Source organism: Lepidochelys olivacea (genome assembly GCF_965140295.1).
Source record: "Lepidochelys olivacea isolate rLepOli2 genome assembly, chromosome: 4".
Classification (NCBI taxonomy): Eukaryota; Metazoa; Chordata; order Testudines; family Cheloniidae; genus Lepidochelys; species Lepidochelys olivacea.
The window spans coordinates 113,642,784-113,663,539 of NC_140414.1; the positions used below are offsets into that span (position 1 = coordinate 113,642,784).

The 20,756-nt window shown below is 44.3% G+C and overlaps 1 protein-coding gene across 2 annotated transcripts in view; it reads left to right on the forward strand.

Moving 5' to 3' along the window:
- Positions 1-20,756, forward strand: part of LGI2 (leucine rich repeat LGI family member 2) — a 70,113-nt gene that overhangs the window by 24,744 nt on the left and 24,613 nt on the right. Inside the window, exons 1-2 of one of the 2 annotated variants that reach the window (XM_084626438.1) lie at positions 18,494-19,266; positions 20,246-20,317. In XM_084626438.1, the coding sequence (XP_084482564.1) occupies positions 19,070-19,266; positions 20,246-20,317 (269 nt within the window). In that variant the 5' untranslated portion in view covers positions 18,494-19,069. Of the gene's footprint in view, positions 1-18,493; positions 19,267-20,245; positions 20,318-20,756 lie in introns of those variants that run through there. The other variant, XM_084626440.1, reaches the window with a different exon arrangement.

Sequence of the window (20,756 nt, forward strand, 5' to 3'; positions counted from 1 at the left end):
TTAGGGTCCAACCTTACCGGGTGTCTCCTCAAGCTAAAACTGCTATAGAACGGGAGATCCAGGATATGTTACAGATGGGTGTAATCCGCCCCTCTGAAAGTGCATGGGCATCTCCAGTGGTTCTAGTTCCCAAACCAGATGGGGAAATACGTTTTTGCGTGGACTACCGTAAGCTAAATGCTGTAACTCGCCCAGACAACTATCCCATGCCACGCACAGATGAACTATTAGAGAAACTGGGAAGGGCCCAGTTCATCTCTACCTTGGACTTAACCAAGGGGTACTGGCAGGTACCGCTAGATGAATCTGCCAAGGAAAGGTCAGCCTTCATCACACATCTCGGGCTGTATGAATTTAATGTACTCCCTTTCGGGCTGCGAAATGCACCCGCCACTTTCCAAAGACTTGTAGATGGTCTCCTAGCGGGATTAGGAGAATATGCAGTCGCCTACCTTGACGATGTGGCCATATTTTCGGATTCCTGGGCAGACCACCTGGAACATCTACAAAAAGTCCTTGAGCGCATAAGGGAGGCAGGACTAACTGTTAAGGCTAAGAAGTGTCAAATAGGCCTAAACAGAGTGACTTACCTTGGACACCAGGTGGGTCAAGGAACTATCAGCCCCCTACAGGCCAAAGTGGATGCTATCCAAAAGTGGCCTGTCCCAAAGTCAAAGAAACAGGTTCAATCCTTCTTAGGCTTGGCCGGTTATTACAGACGATTTGTACCGCACTACAGCCAAATCGCTGCCCCACTGACAGACCTAACCAAAAAGAAACAGCCAAATGCTGTTCAGTGGACCGGAAAGTGTCAGAAGGCCTTTAACAAGCTTAAAGCGACACTCATGTCTGACCCTGTACTAAGGGCCCCAGACTTTGACAAACCGTTCCTAGTAACCACAGATGCATCCGAGCGTGGTGTGGGAGCAGTTTTAATGCAGAAAGGACCTGATCAAGAATTCCACCCTGTAGTGTTTCTCAGCAAAAAACTGTCTGAGAGGGAAAGCAACTGGTCAGTCACTGAAAAAGAATGTTATGCCATTGTCTACGCTCTGGAAAAGCTACGCCCATATGTTTGGGGACGGCGTTTCCACCTGCAAACCGACCATGCTGCACTAAAGTGGCTTCACACCGTCAAAGAAACTAACAAAAAACTTCTTCGGTGGAGTTTAGCTCTCCAAGATTTTGATTTCGACATCCAACGCATCTCAGGAGCTTCTAACAAAGTGGCTGATGCACTCTCCCGTGAAAGTTTCCCAGAATCAACTGGTTAAAATCGTCCTTGAGATGTGGAAAATATTGTTAGTCTTTATGTACTTGGTAGTATATTTAGAGATGCATGTGTCTTATTAACTCTGTTTTCCTAGAGCTCCAGGAAGAAATCCCAGCCAGTGTTTCACCCTAGCTGAGATTTGGGGGGCGTGTCATAAATATAAAGGGAAGGGTAAACCCCTTTGAAATCCCTCCTGGCCAGGGGAAAGCTCCTCTCACCTGTAAAGGGTTAAGAAGCTAAAGGTAACCTCGCTGGCACCTGACCAAAATGACCAATGAGGAGACAAGATACTTTCAAAAGCTGGGAGGAGGGAGAGAAACAAAGGGTTGGTGTGTCTGTCTGTAGTCGTCTTGGCCGGGGACAGAACAGGAATGGAGTCTTAGAACTTTTAGTAAGTAATCTAGCTAGGTATGTGTTAGATTATGATTTCTTTAAATGGCTGAGAAAAGAATTGTGCTGAATAGAATAACTATTTCTGTCTGTGTATCTTTTTTGTAACTTAAGGTTTTGCCTAGAGGGGTTCTCTATGTTTTTGAATCTAATTACCCTGTAAGATATATACTATCCTGATTTTACAGGGGGGATTTCTTTATTTCTATTTACTTCTATTTTTTATTAAAAGTCTTCTTGTAAAACACTGAATGCTTTTTCATTGTTCTCAGATCCAAGGGTTTGGGTCTGTGGTCACCTATGCAAATTGGTGAGGCTTTTTATCCAACATTTCCCAGGAAAGGGGGAGTGCAAGTGTTGGGAGGATTGTTCATTGTTCTTAAGATCCAAGGGTCTGGGTCTGTAGTCACCTAGGCAAATTGGTGAGGCTTTTTACCAAACCTTGTCCAGGAAGTGGGGTGCAAGGTTTTGGGAAGTATTTTGGGGGGAAGGACGCGTCCAAACAGCTCTTCCCCAGTAACCAGTATTAGTTTGGTGGTGGTAGCGGCCATTCCAAGGATAACGGGGGTAATATTTTGTACCTTGGGGAAGTTTTAACCTAAGCTGGTAAGGATAAGCTTAGGAGGTTTTTCATGCAGGTCCCCACATCTGTACCCTAGAGTTCAGAGTGGGGGAGGAACCTTGACACATCCTTAGAGCTTAACCCCTTCCTGCCCGTGCTGTAGCCGGGGGACAGGAGGTGGCTGGGTTACGTCGGTGCCCAGCAGCAGCCTGGAGGTGTTAGCTGTCTTTTGACGTTGTGCAGGTAGGAAGGGACAAGTTGCTTCCAGCCACGCAGGAGTGGTGAGGAGGGGGAGAGATGTGCTCTGCAAAGACACAGGTCAGGTCATCCCTTCCCCGCCCCATCCCCTGGAGCTGGAAGCAGCTCCCTTCCCTCCCACCCAATGCCAAAAGGCTGCTGCTGGCCACATACTGGTGTGAACCCTGGCAGAAATCTGGGGAGTGGGGCATGTGACCCTGCGTGCCCCCCACATATTGCCTCAGGAAGATCAGGTACCAGGAGAGGCAGATCCATCCCAGGGGCCCAGCCAGGCATAGAGGGCAGAAAGCTTTGGGCAGGGAGGGTCAGGTCTGTTGATCACATCCTCTGTGTGAGAGAGGTGTATGGGAGTGTGTGTGTCACCCCCCGCCGCCGCCCCATGTGAATCTTAAAGATAAGAAGGTAAATAAAAAGAATTCACTATGGAGTATTTCTTTTTAACAGGGGCTCAGTCAACTTGATGTTAATTTGAACATTTGTACGATTGATTGCCGTTGAACTCGCTTGAATATGAGTAATTTTACCAGGTATCCCATATCCAGCATAGGGAAATATGGTCACCCTAAACCAAGGATAATTTTAAAACCAAACTTACAGCCACTGTGGGAGACTTTTCCAATGCTCCCAGGGGTTTGGGCTGTCAGCCCTTGGTGGTATTTGTAAACACTGAGTGCCTAAAGTCAGGCATTGAAGTCATCTGGATCTGCTGTACACTCAAGGCCTGATCCTGCACCACTGAAGTTAGACTCTTCCGTAAGTTATGTTACTGTACAGCTGCTGACTTTTGTCTATTGCTTGGTCTCATGCACGCTTAGCTGCTTGCATCTGTGCTGTGTGCACTCACCATGAGCGACTGTGTGGGTGGAAAATGTGATGCACCGTGGTAAGTTTCCCAATGTGCCCCGTGATGCTATCCGGTGCAGTACCTTGTGGGACATTTTTGCAGTTCTTTGTGTGATACTAGTGATTCGCTCAGGGATTTCTGGGAACTAGGAGTCAAGTTCCCACAATGTCACTTTATCCATCCCATAATGTTTGTTCCATCTCAGAATTTTTGCACTATTTATAAAACTCCCACAATGCCATGCTCTGCTTTTCGGTTTCTGCCATCTCCCTGGCAGAAGCATGGACCCTGCAGAGCTCAATGCAATTGTAATAACTGTTGCTAATACAAGTTGCATGATTCTCCTGTGTCTGAGGAACTTCTGTGAATACTACTACAGCCAACTGTATGATGAGGAGGAAGAGGAGATGCTCAACCATTACTGGATGAACATAGCAAATAAAAATACCAAGTTGCATCTGGCATTCACAGAGCAGCTCCACACAGTGGATCACTGCTGCTGGTCCCAGGAAATGAGCAATGGCTGGTGGGATTGCATTGTTATGCAGGTTTGGGATGGTGAGCAGTGTCTGCAGCTTGCAGAACTTTCAGATGAGAAAGGCTACATTGTTGGATGTGTGTGCTGAGCTCATTCTAGCCCACCAGAATGAGACCTGCATTTATAGTGGAGAAGTAAGTGGCAGTCATGCTCTGGAAGCTTGCAACACTGGATTGGTATAGGTCACTGTGAAATCAGTTTGGAGTTGGAAAATCCACAGTGGATCGTCATTGTCATCCAAGTACGTAAGGCCATTAAGAGTATCCTACTGCACAGGACTGTGACTCTTGATAATGTGCAGGAAATCATGAATGGATTTTCAGCAATGAGGTTCCCAAACTGTGGTGGGGCAATAGATGGGACACAGCTCTCTTCACTGGCCACAGTAGTGTTATTGTGATGCTTTTATGAACTGGTGTACCTTCCTCTTCAGAGCTTAAATATGGGTGGGTTACTGACTGCTGGTATGAATTTTGATACAGTACTGCTCTGCAGCTTGAGCCATGGTGAGTATGGCACGGGGGATGGGGGGAAGGCTAATTGCATGGAAAGTTTAGAGGCTGGGTGGCCCAGGCTATGAGTAGAGAGAATGTGCACTGAATATTTCCAATATTCTCAGAGACGCAAGGTGGGGACGTAATCTCTTATTGGACCATCATCTGCTTGTGAAAGAGACAAGCTTTGGAGTTACACAAAGCTCTTCTTTACAGTAACACTGCAAGTAATATTTTCACAGGCAGTGGTAAGTTTGGCTGATCTCTCAGTCCTGAGGGTAACAAAACCTAGCTGCTACTGGTATACCAAAGCCACCCAGGCGTGCATGCTGCTGGCCTGTTTACTGCCATGGTGCCAACAGAAGTCATCAGAGTGGTGTGGGGAAGTCTCTTATCACAGGGAAAGAAACAAGGCCACTAATGTTTGAGAGAGGATTGCAGAGTATCTACATGAAAGTTTCCTTGAGAATGCTCAAGAGGGACATCGCTGTTGAGATTAACAAAGTACTTTGCATGACTCCCTTTGCCTAATTCAACAAGACAAAGAATGGAAAAGCCTACATCTTCTCAACCTCTCTCTTTTACTGCTATGAGAGCACGGGACACTGATCTGATACGGCACTGCTGCTCATGCCTGTTGTGCCCCAATTTTAGCATCCTCTGTGCAATCTGCACATAGCTGTAGATATTTCTACGGCTGTTCCATAGCTGTGCTTACACAGTCTCATCTCTCCCCCGCACAGGCAGGGGAGATCTGTGACTTCTTTCCTGCTCCAGGCAGGATCATGTCTAGTAGCTCTATGTGCGTGAAGCCAGCCTGGTCAAATGTTCACAGCGGTGGGATAGTAGGTGTTCGTTCCCAGGTGGGCATTCAGAAAAAGGAATTTAAAAAACACTCTGGGAGTTTTAGGAGGGGCCGGCCGGGGGGGAGGGGAGGGGCGGCAGGGCGGGCGGGCAGGCAGGCAGCTTCTTATCTCTGTGACCCTGGGCAATGTTGTTCAAAATTGTGACTGGCGCAACCACTGTCACGGGGACTGGGCCACTGTGGAGCAACCACTATAGGACTGTTAGGATCGACACAGGTAATGCAGTATCTACATTTGCACTGCACTTACAGAAGTAGGACAACCATGCTCTGCATCATTCAGGGAGGTGGTGTTACTGCATCACTGTAACAGGGTGTTTACATTGGTAGGAGACAAATGCAGGGGTAGACACATGCAAAACTAGGTTGAAATTAGTCAATTTAGGTCAACCAAACTTTGTAGTTCAGACTAGGCCTGAGAAGGACCAAGTAACGATGGCCCAGGCACCATCTTCAGAAGGAGTAAGAATATTGGAAACAAATGGTTACATATAAAACAAAATTATAACATGCTTTTTAGAGACTAAATTTAACAGGTTACCCTCCTATCTGAAGAAGGATTATCCCACTCAATGCCTTCTGCAGCTTTTCAGTCAAGATAAGATGAGACCCTGTTTTCATGAAGGTAAATGCAGTACTTTTTTACTTCCTAGATGCACAATAAGGGGGTGTCTTTTTGCCTTCTGCTTTTATCCATAAAGTTCATTGTCTGTACTCAGAGACAGGATAACCTCTGGAGGCTTAAATTTTCCTGTGTGCTGCTTCTCTGTTGACCTCACATTTCCCTGCTGACCTCCTATGTAAATGGGTATATGTTGTGTTAGCTGACAATGCTTAATTAACATCCCGACAGAGAGAGAGGGGAGTAAACATCTTCTGTCTGTTAGAAAACCTGTTTTTCCAGTTACAGAATCTAAGAACATATTTTCAGTATGTGCATACTGAATTCCTTACATAGTGTCTGTACATGCATTTCTCAATGATATTAATGACCAGTGCAACCCCAGTTTTCATTTAAGATCTCACATTCTTTGGCGAACCAGAATCGGGACATTCCTGTAAGCCTCTTGTCAGGTGGCATTAAGGGGTTCTTGGGTCACAGAACCTGATCAAAGGATCAACCCTCTTGCAACACCCTCTTGCTTCCAGGCTCAGCTTCTCCAACCAAGCTGAATTTTCCCCTTTTTCTAGGTGCTGCTGCCTGAGGCTTCCAGACCTCAGTGGTCCCTAGGTTTGGTCAGTTCTCACCAACAGCTTTCCTCCAAGCTCCTCACTGGCAACTCACAGTTACTACTTGCCTTCCAAACTCTGCTCCCTGCCAAGCAACTCCTCTTCCTTGCTGCTTCCTATCTCTGAATCCTCTCTGGCCGGGCTCGAACTCTCCAGGTCTCAGTCTCTGTCTCTCCTGGTCTCAGACAACTCTCGCTTGCCAGTCGCCTCCCTTTAGGGCACAAATGACCACTTTGAAGCCCAAATGGGGCCAAGTGACAAATCACAGATGCACTGGCCTCTTGCCTCGTAAAAGGCCAGTGATACCCCACTTGAAAATTAAGCAGCTAACTTTACCATCAAAGAAATCCCTTAGGGTTTTTTGTTCATGAATCATACATTTTAAGGCCAGAAGGTGCCATTATATACATCTGGTCTGAACATCCACATTCACTGCCAGAGAACTTCACACAGAAATTTCTACATCAAGCCCATATCTTGTGTATGAGAGAGAGTGTATGTTTTAGAAAAACATCCAGTCTTGATTTAAAGTGATGGAGAATCTTCCACGTACCCTGATAAATTGTTCCAATGGTTAAATACCCTCACTGTTGAAAATTATCTTATCTCTAGCCTTAATTTTTCAGCTTCCAGGCATTGGAATATCATTCTTTTGATAAAATTGGCAGAAATTACATTACATGAAACCATTAATCATAAATAAGCAAGGTTTAAAAATAAGAACCTGTTAATAAAATTATCAAAAAGTCTTAAATACTGATGGTGAAATCTAGCTCTCCTGAAGTTAATGGGAGTTTTGACTTCACTGGGGTTGGGATTTTATTCTGAGTGTATATATTAATCAGAGGGTTTGAAGAAATAATTACTAATTCCTTTCTCAAATCCAAGCAAAATATATATATATATATAGTTACTAAAGACCATCAGTTTAAAGCTTTGGATAGTTTAAATTTCCAGCCAAAGAGCATATGATTTACGAACAAAAGATTTAACAGTGCAAGTACATTGAGGAATAAAAAAAATCTTCTAAAATTTCCATATCTTTCTCCTCTATACTTTATTTTTTTTTATGCAGTTGAGACCTTAATATTATAAGCTGATCAAAATAATATGTTCTTTCTTTTATCATTCTTAACTGCTCATAATTTGCTAGGAAACTTAAAAGATACACAAAAACCAGTAAGAGTAGCTGGACAGTGTATTGTATAAGAATTGGGTGGTGTCCCTTGAAATAATTTCTGAGCACCACCAAAGGACTCATAGACTATTTGAAGGGCTGATACTCAGTTCCTGAACATGTAGACCTTACATGTTGTGTACATTTAGTAAACATGGTTCTCTGGAGCCCCAATGTGCCTGTCCGGTTTCTACATATTTTGTCGTTTAAAGTGCAAAAAATGGAGACAGATTAATGGGCAGAGTTGAGGTCAGACGGCTGGATGATAAATGCAGTTGATTACGTGATGCTACAATTTGTTACATGATTCTGCAACTTATCAGAGAATGTGACCACCACATATATGGTATATATTAGTCTATATGTATGTCCACTATATTCCATACACAGGTCTGTCTAGGGTTGTTGAGGTGCTGTACTAAGCTAAGAGTAGGAACTCATCATTTTGTTTCAATTGTACAATTGTAATTCTATCTCATTGATTTTAAAGGAAATAAACCTGCTAGGAGTGCTTCACTTTTCAGTGGATAACACTATCTTTAAGCACATAGCGCTAGATTCTACTTTCATGTACAAACATAAATCAGGAGTTACTTTGCCAACTTTGAGCAAAATGGATAGGTAGAAAAATATCTAGTTCTTTTTTGTGCAGGGATAATCCCAAAATGGTTGAATGATAACATCACATTTCACATGTGGCTTGGTTTCAGTGAAGTATAGCCATCCGCTAAATCTGAAAAGCGTTTTTTTAAAAGAGGGAACTGTGTTTTGTGTGTATGTATCACACCATATTTTAGGTTCTTATGTCAACACTTGGTTAAGAACAAACAAGGCATTTGGACAGTAATGTTCATTTTAGAAATGGCTTTAATACAGTATTACTGAATTTTGCTGCGAAAGGTCCACGTATGTCACTGGATGGTAACATAGGTGAGGTCTTATGGGCAGAAAGGACATTGCAGTTTAACACACACACACACACACACACACACACACAGGAGAGGTTTTCTTTTTGGAACTAAGTTCATGGTTTTATATGACCTCTATTGATGCCTTGGTTAAACCCATTTTCCTAAAGAAGAGAGGATTTTTGTTTCCATTTTCACCTCCATTTTTTTTTTTTTGGTCTTAAACGAGTAAGAAGGAAATTAAGTGCAAAAATGTAAAGAAACTTAGAGGGACTGTTTTTTAAAGGTGCTAAATGTGCATGGTTGCTCCTAGTTTCCACTCTGTTACTTAGTCATAGAATCTCAGGGTTAGAAGGGACCTCAGGAGGTCATCTAGTCCAACCCCCTGCTCAAAGCAGGACCAGTCCCCAATTTTTGCCTTAGATCCCTAAATGGCCCCCACAAGGATTGAACTCACAACCCTGGGTTTAGCAGGCCAATGCTCAGACCACTGAGCTATCCCTTCCCCAAGGAGCAAAAAGTCCCTCTTGCTCCTACTGGCCCCTGTACTGCTCAGCTCCTATTGGATTCATATTTCCAGATGTGCACCATCTACTGGGGCTGACCTTGGAATCCACCTTGGGGATGTCTATACTAAAAGGTGTGATTTGAGTTAATTGATTGCTAATTAACTTGAGTTAACTAACATGTTTGCGTATGCTAGGCTGCATACTCCATAAAAGTTGATTTGCCTAGGGTAAACCACTAAACTTTGTCTCCTGAAACAAATGTTTGTAGAGTATTCAGACTACCAGTGTAAGTAGCTAGAGTTAATTAGCATAGTTAATTCAAGTTAAATTCTCTGTGGTTCTACCTGTGGAGAGGAAAACAGACTAAGTTAATACAGTCACAGGATGTACTAACCTCTGCTGGATTTGTGTGTGGAAACATCTGGAGGAACCCAGATGGTTCCCTTCATCCCATCTCTCCACTTTGACTCCCCTCCAAATCCATAGATTTGGAACCCCACAAAGTCCCCACAGAGGGAGAGGCAAGGGCAAGCGTACAACAGAAGATGAACTCTTCTCTTCTTTGGGGGCAGATTCCTTCCTGCATGTGTGTACATGTTGGGGTGGGGTCTATATGTAGCACTCATATTAGTGGACTACTTTTGGTATAAGAGGTGGATGGAATGCCAGGGTTATATTTTCCAGGACCCTGTCCCTTTAAGAGGTGGAACTCTGCTGAAGAGGCAGAGGGACACAGCTCTGGTGAGCAGGTTGTGGTTGCAGAAGGGTTTGCTGCTCCTGGAAGACTCTCCAGGTTTTTGCAAGCTGTGTTTTTTTTGTTTTTTTTTCGGTTGGATTCAGAGAAAAAATGTAATAACATGCTCATGTTAAAACAGCCCCTGGCCTTGGAGTGTGACATATAGTTACATTTGGACAGAGAAAACTACCGTTGCGTCTCACTGAAAAACATTTGCAATGGCACAGCGGGCACAACCTATGGAATGGTAAGGTGCACTAGAGAAGTCAAAAGCCAAAGGTCTTTAAACCTGAACAAGCAGACGAAACATTCAGTACAGACACTGAAAAAGACTGAAGAGAAGGCATGACAAAGTACTGAGCACTTTGTAGTCCCTCTCCTGTAGCAGTCAAGCAGTCCAAAGAAAATAATCACCCATCACTGAAGGGAAGGAAAATACTCAGCAATATGGATATTATTCAGAGCACTAACCCTCTTACCCTCTCTTCTACCAGAGTCACAAGTGAATTAAGATCCCTAAATAGAGGAAACAATTCTGATAACACTATCTCCTCATCTGAATTTTTCTAAGTCTTGGAGTGTGGACAAACAGGATCAATGACGATACCACCAAATCATTTCACCACCCAGAATTTAAAAGAAATTATATAGGTGAAATGATAAAGGATCATTCCGTCCCCTGGCCTTCACTGTGGTGAAGTGTGTTGGGTGAATAAGTGAACAGCTTTCTGTACACTGCCAAAGTCAGGACATCTTACAAAGATATATTGCAGTAGTTTATTATTATTTGTATTCCCATAGTGCCTAGAGGCCTGAGTCATGGACCAGGACCCCAGTGGGTTTATACTAACGTTATATTAGAGAAGGTAGGAGACATTGTTAGTCAAAGGAATATGTGAGGATAGAAAATGAACGTGAGTTCTGGACATGGTTGCAGGACCTAGAGAAACAATTCATAAACTACACATGGAGATATTTCATTGTGCTCTTTATTTCGTGGTTATACCAAGCTCAGACAATCCCATCTCTCCTCACAAGTGAAGATGTGTTAGAAAACATGGGCAGGCAGAGATTTTGGAGAAAGGGAAGAGAAGGAAAGTGAACCTCTTAGCTGGAGCAATGACAACAACCTTCTAAACATGACAAGGTCTGTGTCTGAACCCAAGACATTTAGATGATGATCAGAACATTTCACTTTTAAAACATTTTAAAATTATTCTCCCACCAGGCATCTGAATGAGCACACAATTCAGCTGTATGTGAATGCCCTTAATGTGTGATCCAGGAATTGCATATCCTTGTGCACACTTGATTGTATTGACTATTTAAATGTGCAGCATATTCTATCTTTATATCATGCTCATCACCGAGTGCTTCTTTGATTGTGTTGCCTATTTTAAATGCATGTACCTATGGATAGTTGATAGCATGAACATTCATATGCACTTGACTGCATTTATTTGTGTGATGACTTTAAAAGGTGAACCTGCAAATCTTCATAAAAAATCACCTCATATACCAAAAGTTAAGACAAGCAGGACCCTGCATGCACACTGTAGTGTTATTTCCTAATCTTGAGAACCTTATTTTAAAACCATATTTTTTCAAGGAAGGGAGGATACTTGTTCTTATGCACAGCTAGTGTATGTACATTGCTAGGTTTAATGTTTTAAAACAAAGCAAATTTTGAATGATCTGATGTGCAATACAAAACCAACCAAACATTTGAAATAACTTTTTAAATATATAATTGTTTTCCATGCTTGGAAAACTCAGAAACAATTAATTTATTTTGAACTCTCCTCACAAAAATTGTTTTTGGGATGAGACAAAGCATAGGAAAATTTCGGCCCCCAATGTAATTTTTAAAACAAGCTCTGAATGAAAACAGAATTTCCATTTGTCAGAGAATCATAGGGTTAGAAGGAACCTCAAGGGTCATCTGGTCTAACCCCCTGCCAAGATGCAGGAATTGTTATGTCTAAACCGTCCACGACAGATGACTATCCAGCCTCCTTTTGAAAACCTCCAGTGAAGAAGATTCCACAACCTCTTGAGACAGTCTGTTCCATTGTCCTACTGTTCTTATAGTTAGGAAATTTTTCCTGAGATTTAATCTAAATATGACAGGTTTCAGAGTAACAGCCGTGTTAGTCTGTATTCGCAAAAAGAAAAGGAGTACTTGTGGCACCTTAGAGACTAACCAATTTATTTGAGCATGAGCTTTCGTGAGCTACAGCTCACTTCATCGGATGCATGCAAGCTCATGCTCAAATAAATTGGTTAGTCTCTAAGGTGCCACAAGTACTCCTTTTCTTTTAATCTAAATATGGTGTAGTTTGAACCCATTGCCTCTTGTCCTGTCCTCTGTGGCAAAAGAGAACAACTTTTCTCCACTATTTTTATGGCAGTCTTTCAAGTATCTGAAGACAGCTATCTTATCCCCCCTTAATCTCCTCTTTTCCAAACTAAACATACCCAGTTCCTTCAGCCTTTGTGCATATGGCTTGCATTCCATCCCTTTGATCATCTTTGTCGCTCGCCTCTGGATTCTTTCCAGTTTCACTACATCCTCTCTATACATTGGTGACCAAAACTGGACACAGGACGCCAACGGAAGCCTAACCAGCACCAAGTAGAGCAGTACTATTACCTCCTGTGACTTGCAGTTGCTTTTTTTTCTTTTTTTGCAACAGTATCGCATTGCTGACTCATGTTGAGGTTGTGATCCACCACAACTCCCAGATCCTTCTCAGCAGTGCTGCTCCCAAGCCAGTTTTCCCCCCATTCTGTATTTGTGCATTTGGCTTTTCTTCTCTAAGTGTAGCATCTTACATTTGTCTTTGTTGAATTTCATTTTGTTGTCTATAGCCCAGTTCTCCAGTTTATCAAGATCCCTTTGAATTTTAGCTCTGTCCTCCAAAGTATTGGCAAACCTCCCCCCAGCTTTGTGTCCTTTGCAAACTTGATCAGTATACTCTCTATACCTACATCCAGATCATTAATAAGGATGTTAAACAATACCGGACATTACACAGTTCCCAGTGGAATCCTACGTGAGACCTCCCTCCAATCTGACATCATTCTATTAATAGTTACTCCTTGTTTGGGGTTGTTTAACCAATTATGTATCCACTTAATAGTAGTTCTGCTGAGCCTGCATTTCTCCAGCTTACTTATCAGAGTGTCATGTGGGACTGTGTAAAAAGCCTTGCTGAAGTCCAGTTTTGTTACGTCCACCACATTCACCCATCCACCAAATCAGTTGTTAAAGAAGGCAATCAAGCTGGTTTGGCATGAGTAGTTCTTGGTAAATCCATGCTGGCTGCTAGTGATGACCCCTTCATTCTCCAGATATTCACAAATTGAATGTTTTATACATTGCTTTAGTAGCTTTCCAGGTATTAAAGTCAGGCTGACTGGTCTATAGGTCCCTGGCTCCTCCTTTCCCCCCAAAAGTAATCTTTCTTAAAGATGTCAGAGGTTACACTATTGCATTATTGAGTATGATTTTATTTTATTATCTTATAGTAGTGCCTAAGATCCCCAATCAGGGCTCCATTGTGTTAGGTACTATAGAAGCACATAATAAAAATACAATTCCTGCCCCAAAGAGCTTATGATCTAAGTATAAGATGACAGACAACAGACAGGGGAGCACAAGATAGCAGTAAGAAAGTTATAGTTTTATTAACCCCAAATAGTGAAAAATTATAAGTTGTGGCTTCAAAAGTTCATGAGATTTTATTAATTGAAATTGGGGGTTCTTTTACTTTTACTTTAGCTTCTGCTTTCTGAGCCTCAGGCTGTACTTGGGTCACATTTTCAGTGTTTCCTCTATGACCCTGAGGGCTAGAAACGTTGTTTTAAATGAAAGCTGAGATTTGCTTGTAATCACTTGTCTCCAGGAGCTGGGGTTTAAGTAAAACATCAAATATTGTGTGCCAACTCTGCTATTATGATAAGTTAAAAAGCAGTGGTTCCAGCAGAGGTCCCAACAGCCCTGGGTTTCAAGGGATTGTCCCACTTTGGCCTACAAACTCCTCTCTCTCCATTAAAGCAGCTTCTATCCCATAGGGTTGGCTGGGTGTGGCTTCCAAGTCAGGACACTGCAACCTGGCCCCTTGCACGTGGGGTTGCAGCGCCACTCAGGTTTGGCTCAGCCCCCCTGACAGGGAGGCAGGGCAAATTTGAGTGAATGGCACAGTGACCCCATGTGCCAGAGGCCAGGTTGCAACACCTGGAGCCCAGCCAGCCCCATGGGACAGAAGCTGCTACTGCAGGGTGGGCTTGTCTGCAGCTCTGCCCCTCTTCCCCCTCGATCTCCTACCCCCCAGGGGCAGCACCTGACGTGCTTTAGCCCCTGGAGATGTCGAGAGGTATAGTAAGCTGCGTGTTTGCCTATAAGAGTAGTCAGCCTGAGGAAAACATTAAAATGTTCCTCCCACTGCCAGCTCTTGTCATGCAAGTGAGAGTATGTGTTGATTCTTTAACTCTGTAGCAGGAAGCAAGGCAGGAAGTGACATGAAGAGGTTCTGGGTAGAAGCTCAACAGAGAGAGACAGGGCAGATTAAAGAATAACCATGCTCCTTATTCTAATAATGTTCCTTGTTCAACATCAGAAGAAAGTGACTCCTTCACTGATTTTTTTTATTGTAGTCAGTCCTATATTCTCTCTAGCACACAGCTGTACTTTCTTCCTGCTGCCTTTCACAGTGCTCTCAGGACTTGTTCTTTCCCCAAACTCACTGCTGCAGCTTCCTCCTAAGTGCTTGCTAGACCTTCTCTCCCCACCATGTCCCTAGCAGCTAGCTATAGCACCAGATATGGACCTAAATACAAGGCTGCCAGGTGTCACCCACTCAGCAGTCCCTTCACACATCCAGCAAGGTTATAGGGAGACAGCTGCATTCCCCTATAATTCATCCTCCCCACCAGTGGGGCCGCTGTGTGCCAGCTTTAATGATCACACACTGCGGTGGCTGCCTACACAGGGCTTGTTTTTGTTGTATTGTATTGCACTTTATACATTTAGTCTGTTAACTTCTAAGGGCAGGGACTCAGTTATTTGTGTGGATGGAACATCCTCTGGGACCAGCACTTCTGGGAGAGAGCAGTTGTGCCTTCTCATCACTCAACACCACTGCTGGAGGCAGCTGATTAGTCAGGGAAGTCTCTAGGATATGTCTGTGTTGCAGTGTGATTGCAGCAGGTGTGATTGCAGTTGGTAGACCTGGGCTGGCTTTGACTGAGTTGGCTCGCTAACAATAGCAGTGTAGTTACAGTGGCACTGGCGGCAGCTGCCCAAGTATGTCCTGGATGGGATTGCATGCAGGGAGCTAGCCTGCATTGCCTCCTGATCTGCCTTGGCTACACGGCTATTTTTAGCGAGCTACCTCGGTCAAAGCTAGCTCAGGTAGGCCTACACATGCTGCTGTCACACCTCCCAGTTGCAGTGTAGATATGCCCTAAGGGTATGGCTTCACTGCATGCTAACTGGGGATTAAGCTATCTCAGATTAGTCAGTGTGTAGTAGCCTAACCCACTGCAGTGGGACCAAATTGTTGATATGGGCTCATGGCTGTCATGCCCCATGTCCTCACTGTGGCTAGATTTGGCTGTGAGAAGCAATACAGCTATCTTGGTGCATAGCCTGTGATTCTTGGCACCTCAACTCCCTGCATTGTTCAATGCTCACATTTGCAGGTTCTTGGGGGGTAACTTGTCTGCACATTATGTGGGTTGTGGAGGAAATGGTTTACGCCTGGGAGGTTCATCTCCTGGCAGGAACCAACTAGCGTGGTGGTGTGCTGTCACTCGCCCCTTTTCTGCCAGGACCAGGACCAGCCCCAGTCAGTAGGGAGTAACTGTGCCTCACTGTTGCTCTTCTCCATTGCAGTCAGGGGATGCCTTTGTAAGCAGGGTCTGAATGAATGCTTCCCTGACTGCTAGCTGGGAGGGGGAGAGACTTTGGGTGTGTTTACGTAAATACAGTTTGCTCCTGTTCTGCTTACATATTCAGCAGAAAGAGTGGTGTCCAAGTGATCAACTTTGGCTGGTGTTGAGTTACAAATCACCTTAGTACTGAATGCAGGGGTAGTGAAATATGGTTACCAATGTTGTAATTATTGTGGGAATACAGGGAAGCAGGACTGTACTTAACCTGTCCCAAATGAGGGGGGTCACTCTCAGTTGACAGAACCTCATTAAACCAGGGGGTTGAATGCCAGGGCCCTGACAAAGTAAGGGCGTGGTAGCAAGTGTAAGTAGTCTCTGGGCCTATCTAAGGCCGTGATCAAGTGTCTTGATGTTTTTGGTCTTTTGGCCTTGAGATGAAAACCTTGCCTGTGTCTCTTAGACCTTGAAGTGAAAAAATTATCTAAGTTATATCCTGGTTAGGAGGCTGCAAACCCTTCCCAAGGGTCCTTCTTGGACTGGTTTAAGCTGTTCTTCTCTTCTCTCTCCCCCCCCCCCCCAAAGAAAGAGCTAACTAGGCTTAATTAGGAGCCTCTTTGTTATGTTAAATGCCGAATCAGAGCTGAAATCAGTTGTGGTAGGACTGTGTTTCTGCCCTGCCTACTAACAGCTAAAAATCCCTGAGAGTTGAACTCACTTGAGATGGGGCAGCCTGCAAAGAGATGAAAATTACTAAGAGACTGATGTGCAGAGGTCACAGCAGAGAGGCAGGTGGAAGCAGAAAGTGACTGACAGTCAGCTGGTGAATGAGTGGCTGGTGCAGCAGAGAGGTATGCGGAGAGGCACGGCAAGAGCAGGCAGCTGGCAGGAGTGTCTGTTGAGTGGCTGACAGAGAGGGTCAGTGAGCGAGAGCCCGAGCAGCAGAGTGAATAAAGTGCTTCTTTACTCCACCCAGGGCGGGAGGTGAACTTTCCAGATGCACCTCTGAACTTTGGGTCTGCACTGATCGAGGACAGCAGCTGTGAATGGGGTGCGGAGAAGGGTCGGGCACATGAAAGGGACTTTTGGGTTGCTGGACTTAAGAACCTGAGGGGGAAAGGACACTGCCCAATCTACTTGGGGGTGGGTCTTTTACTCATGATTTATATTTATGAACAGTGTTTGCAGTGTTTTCCAAAATTAACGCTGTTACTTCCCTCCTTTTATTAAAAGTTTCTTTTCTACACTCAAACTCTGTGCTTGCGAGTGGGGAAGTATTGTCTCTCAGAGGCACCCAGGGGTGGTGTATAAATATCCCAGGTTACCGGGTGGGGGCTCGAGCCAGTTCTGTATTGTATCAATGGAAAGGAACGCCTAGATATTGAACCCGGCCCTGGTCCTTGCTGGCTCTACCTGGCAGAAGGGTTATACCTTTAAGAGCCAGACTATCTTGTATTGGGACTAGCACAAGCCTTCCCTAAACAATAGTAGCGGCAGAACAATCCATAGCATCTCTCCTGAAGACAGGGCAAGAACAACCCACACAACAAAGTGGTTCTAATGAAAATAGGATTAAGAACATTTTAACTTATGTATATGGCACCTAGAGAGACAAGGTGGGGGAGGTAATATCTTTTATTAACCAACATCTGTTGGTGAGAGAAACAAGCTTTCAAGCAACACAGAGCTCTCTCTTCTTCAGGTCTGGGAAAGGAACTCCCAGCATCACAGCAAAATGCAAGATGAAACAGGTTGTCTCTCTCACCAAAAGAATTTGGTCCAATAAAAGATATAACCAAACACACCTTGTCTCTCTAATATCCTGGGACCTACATGGCTACAACATTGATGTACTCAGATATGGGAATAACTTAGAGGGTTATTTTTTTTACTTCATAATCATTGCAAGCTCCTATCTGGTGGGCACCTAGTTAGTAAGGGAATGGACACCTTACAAATCATAGCAAGCAACGTGGGCCAGTGGACAAGGCAATTATCTGGGAGTCAAGAATTTGGGTTCTGTTTGTGTCTCTGCCACTGACCTACTGAGTAACTTTAGGGAAGACATCCCCTTTCTGCCCTTCCCCCTCTGTAGAATGGGGTTATAGTATTTTCCTTCCTTCACAGAGTTCTTTTGAGGTCTACAGATGAAAAGGACTAAACTAGTACTGCTATAGTGAGGAAGGATGACATTGTGGACTGCAAACTGGATCTGTATTGAGTTCCCAGCTTTGCCACAAACCTTGTATAGTCAAGTTTAAACTCCTTTTCCTCACTCTCAAGGCCCTGCGCAAACCTGCCCTACCCTGCAGCTCAGACCTTGTCTCCTATTGTATTATCCAATGGTTCGTTAATGCCTCCTCTGTTTTCTTTTCCCATTCCTATCTCTGTGCACTTTCCCACACTGCCCTTCCTAGTGCACTGATTTTACCTGTTACCATCTTGCTCCTAAACCTCCTATAAATTCACTTCTTCCCTGATGCCCACCAGATAGGAGCTTGCAATTAATTATGAAGTGGGGAAAAAATAACTCCCTAAATTATTCCCACCTCTGAGTATCCCGATGTGCCCTGTCTTCTGTGCGCCTGTCATGTAGACTGTAAGGGCTTTGGGGCAGGGTCTGCCTTCAGATATGTGCATTGCGCAGCACTGAGAACTTTGTCAGCACTAAACATGTTACAAAGAAGAAGAAATGATGAAAGAATGTCACCGGTTTTCCAATCTCCTAAAATGCTGTTTCTACCACATGGTGATTTGGAGGGTGGGGGGCGGGGTGTCTTTAAATTATTTAAACCAATATTGTCCCGTCCCCCCCCCAGCCTACCCCACTTCTTCAGAAAGGCGCTAACATGCTGTGTGTTAGGCCTGGAATCCCCCTTCTGTCCCAGGTCACTGGGAGCAGCAGCCCTGGGGTGCTCCGCACCCCTTCTTGCACAGGAAATGAACATTTGGCCCCAGTCATGTGTGTGGCAGATATACCCCCCTCCCCCCACAAGGTCACCCAGCTGCCTCCTCTCCTCGCTAGTGTTCAAGGAGAAACCAAGGGGAGGGGGAGGGGAAAGTGAAACAGAGTCCTTTGAGCCCCGGCTATTTGGGGGATTATTTTTAAACTCTCCCTTGCAGTGGAGCCTTTGATAAATTATTCATTGGACAGAAAAGGCTGCCGCTGAAGTGCTGATGTCAGGAGGAAGGAGTCTAGTGCAGCAGTCCTGGTGCTGCTGCTGCTGCTTCTGCTGCAGAGAGACACTCAGCCTGAGCGTAAGGGTGCAGCATGCTGCCTGGCTCCTACTCCTGCTCCAGCATCTTGTGCAGTAGCAGCAGCGGCAGCAGGGCCCGGGCCAAGGGTGCAGGGCCAAAAGGGGACCGCGAGGAAGAGGAGGAGGGAACGGTATGGCTCTCCTCCGAAGCAGTGGCTGCAGCGGTGGTTCTCTCTGTCTCCTGGTTCTGGCGGTGGCATGCCTACTGCAGCGTGCCCAGGTGAAGAAGCCAGTCCGATGCCCTGCCACATGCAGCTGCACCAAAGAATCCATCATTTGTGTGGGGTCTCCTGGTGTGCCGCGAATCATCCTCAGCGACATCAGCTCCTTGTAAGTTTAACCTTCCTACACCAGAGTTCTCCTGGGCAGCGGCCGGGGGCCCCTCACCCCTATTCCTTCTTTGTGGTTTGGGCTTCTTTTCTGTAAGTTGGGGTTTTAGTTTCCCTGCTGGATGCTGGCTTCTTGAGGGATGCTAAGATCCCAGTAATGTGCAGTGTAATTAGCGTATGGCAGTGTCTGTGCTTTCCATGCTGAAATATTGCACTGCCTTGCAGCTGCAAAGGAGTTTGATTTCTATATCTGAAACACCTTTTCAAATGAGAAATCTTGACTGCACCATTTCTACACCACATATGTAAGGGAAGGAAAATGCGTGCGCGTGTGTGTGTATATATATATACTTACCATGTGTAAATCTTATGGACCTGAGGAGATGGCAAGTGGCCATATTAAAGTGCTGTAGACTTAAAGAAAGATTTACTCCCTGGTAATTATCTTAGATGGCATTATTACCGTGGGGAAAAGACTACACAGACTTCAGGAACTTGAGAGTTAGTTAGATGCATTTTTAATGTGAGTAGAACTGGAAATGATGGTGTTTTTAACTTGCACCACTTTTAAATCTCATGTGCTTTTGCTGTTAATCCTGTTTAACACACGTACTAATTTTCTTTTCTCTCTCCCTCTCTCTTTTGTTCTTTCTTTCTTTATAAAAATCCAAAAATACAAGTGGGCAGACAAAACAATCCTCCCCACCCCGTGGAGAGAGGTTGGCAAGAGGCTAAAAGTGCATGGTATTAAAGATTAATGTGAGGATACGGTGAAAAGGGAACTTCCCAAGCTTAGTGGGGAGAAACAGGGACAGGAGCAGAATTAAACACCCTTTAAACATGAATATTGACCCCATTTGCTGGGATATTATAAAAAGGGGCCAGGCCAACCAATGGGGCAGATATTGGGATGCTGCTAGTGAAGGTGATGATAATGAGCCTTATTTAGTTGTTGGATTTTCCTGTTTTTTTCCTCTCAGGAGCCTGGTAAATGGAACCTTTTCTGAAATCAAGGACAGAATGTTTGCCCATCTGCCCTGCCTGCAGCTGCTGTAAGTACTGCACTTCCCAACAAAACACAGCTCTAACTAAAACTTTTGCCAATATCCCCCTAGATATAGGCACCGTGGTATCTTCAGAAAGAAGATAATGGATAAGTTAATCGCTGGGGTAACTCCATTGACTTCAGTGGTGTAACAATATGCCAGGGATGAATTTGCTTCATTGACAATATGGCGTAAAACCATTTAGGAAATTATTGCTAATTTACTAAATGAAGACAATATGTTTCTCTGCTGTTTTAAATTCTTTTTTAAGGCCCATACTAAACACATTTAGGATTGAATTCGTCTCTTGGAGTCACACGATTGATCTAACTCCAACATCATGTTCATTCTATGCTAATGAATCTGACATTAACCGTGCGGGTGGGGGGTGGTACTGATATCCGTGGTGATTTGCTCTTCTTGGGAGAGTGGACTGTCAGAGTCC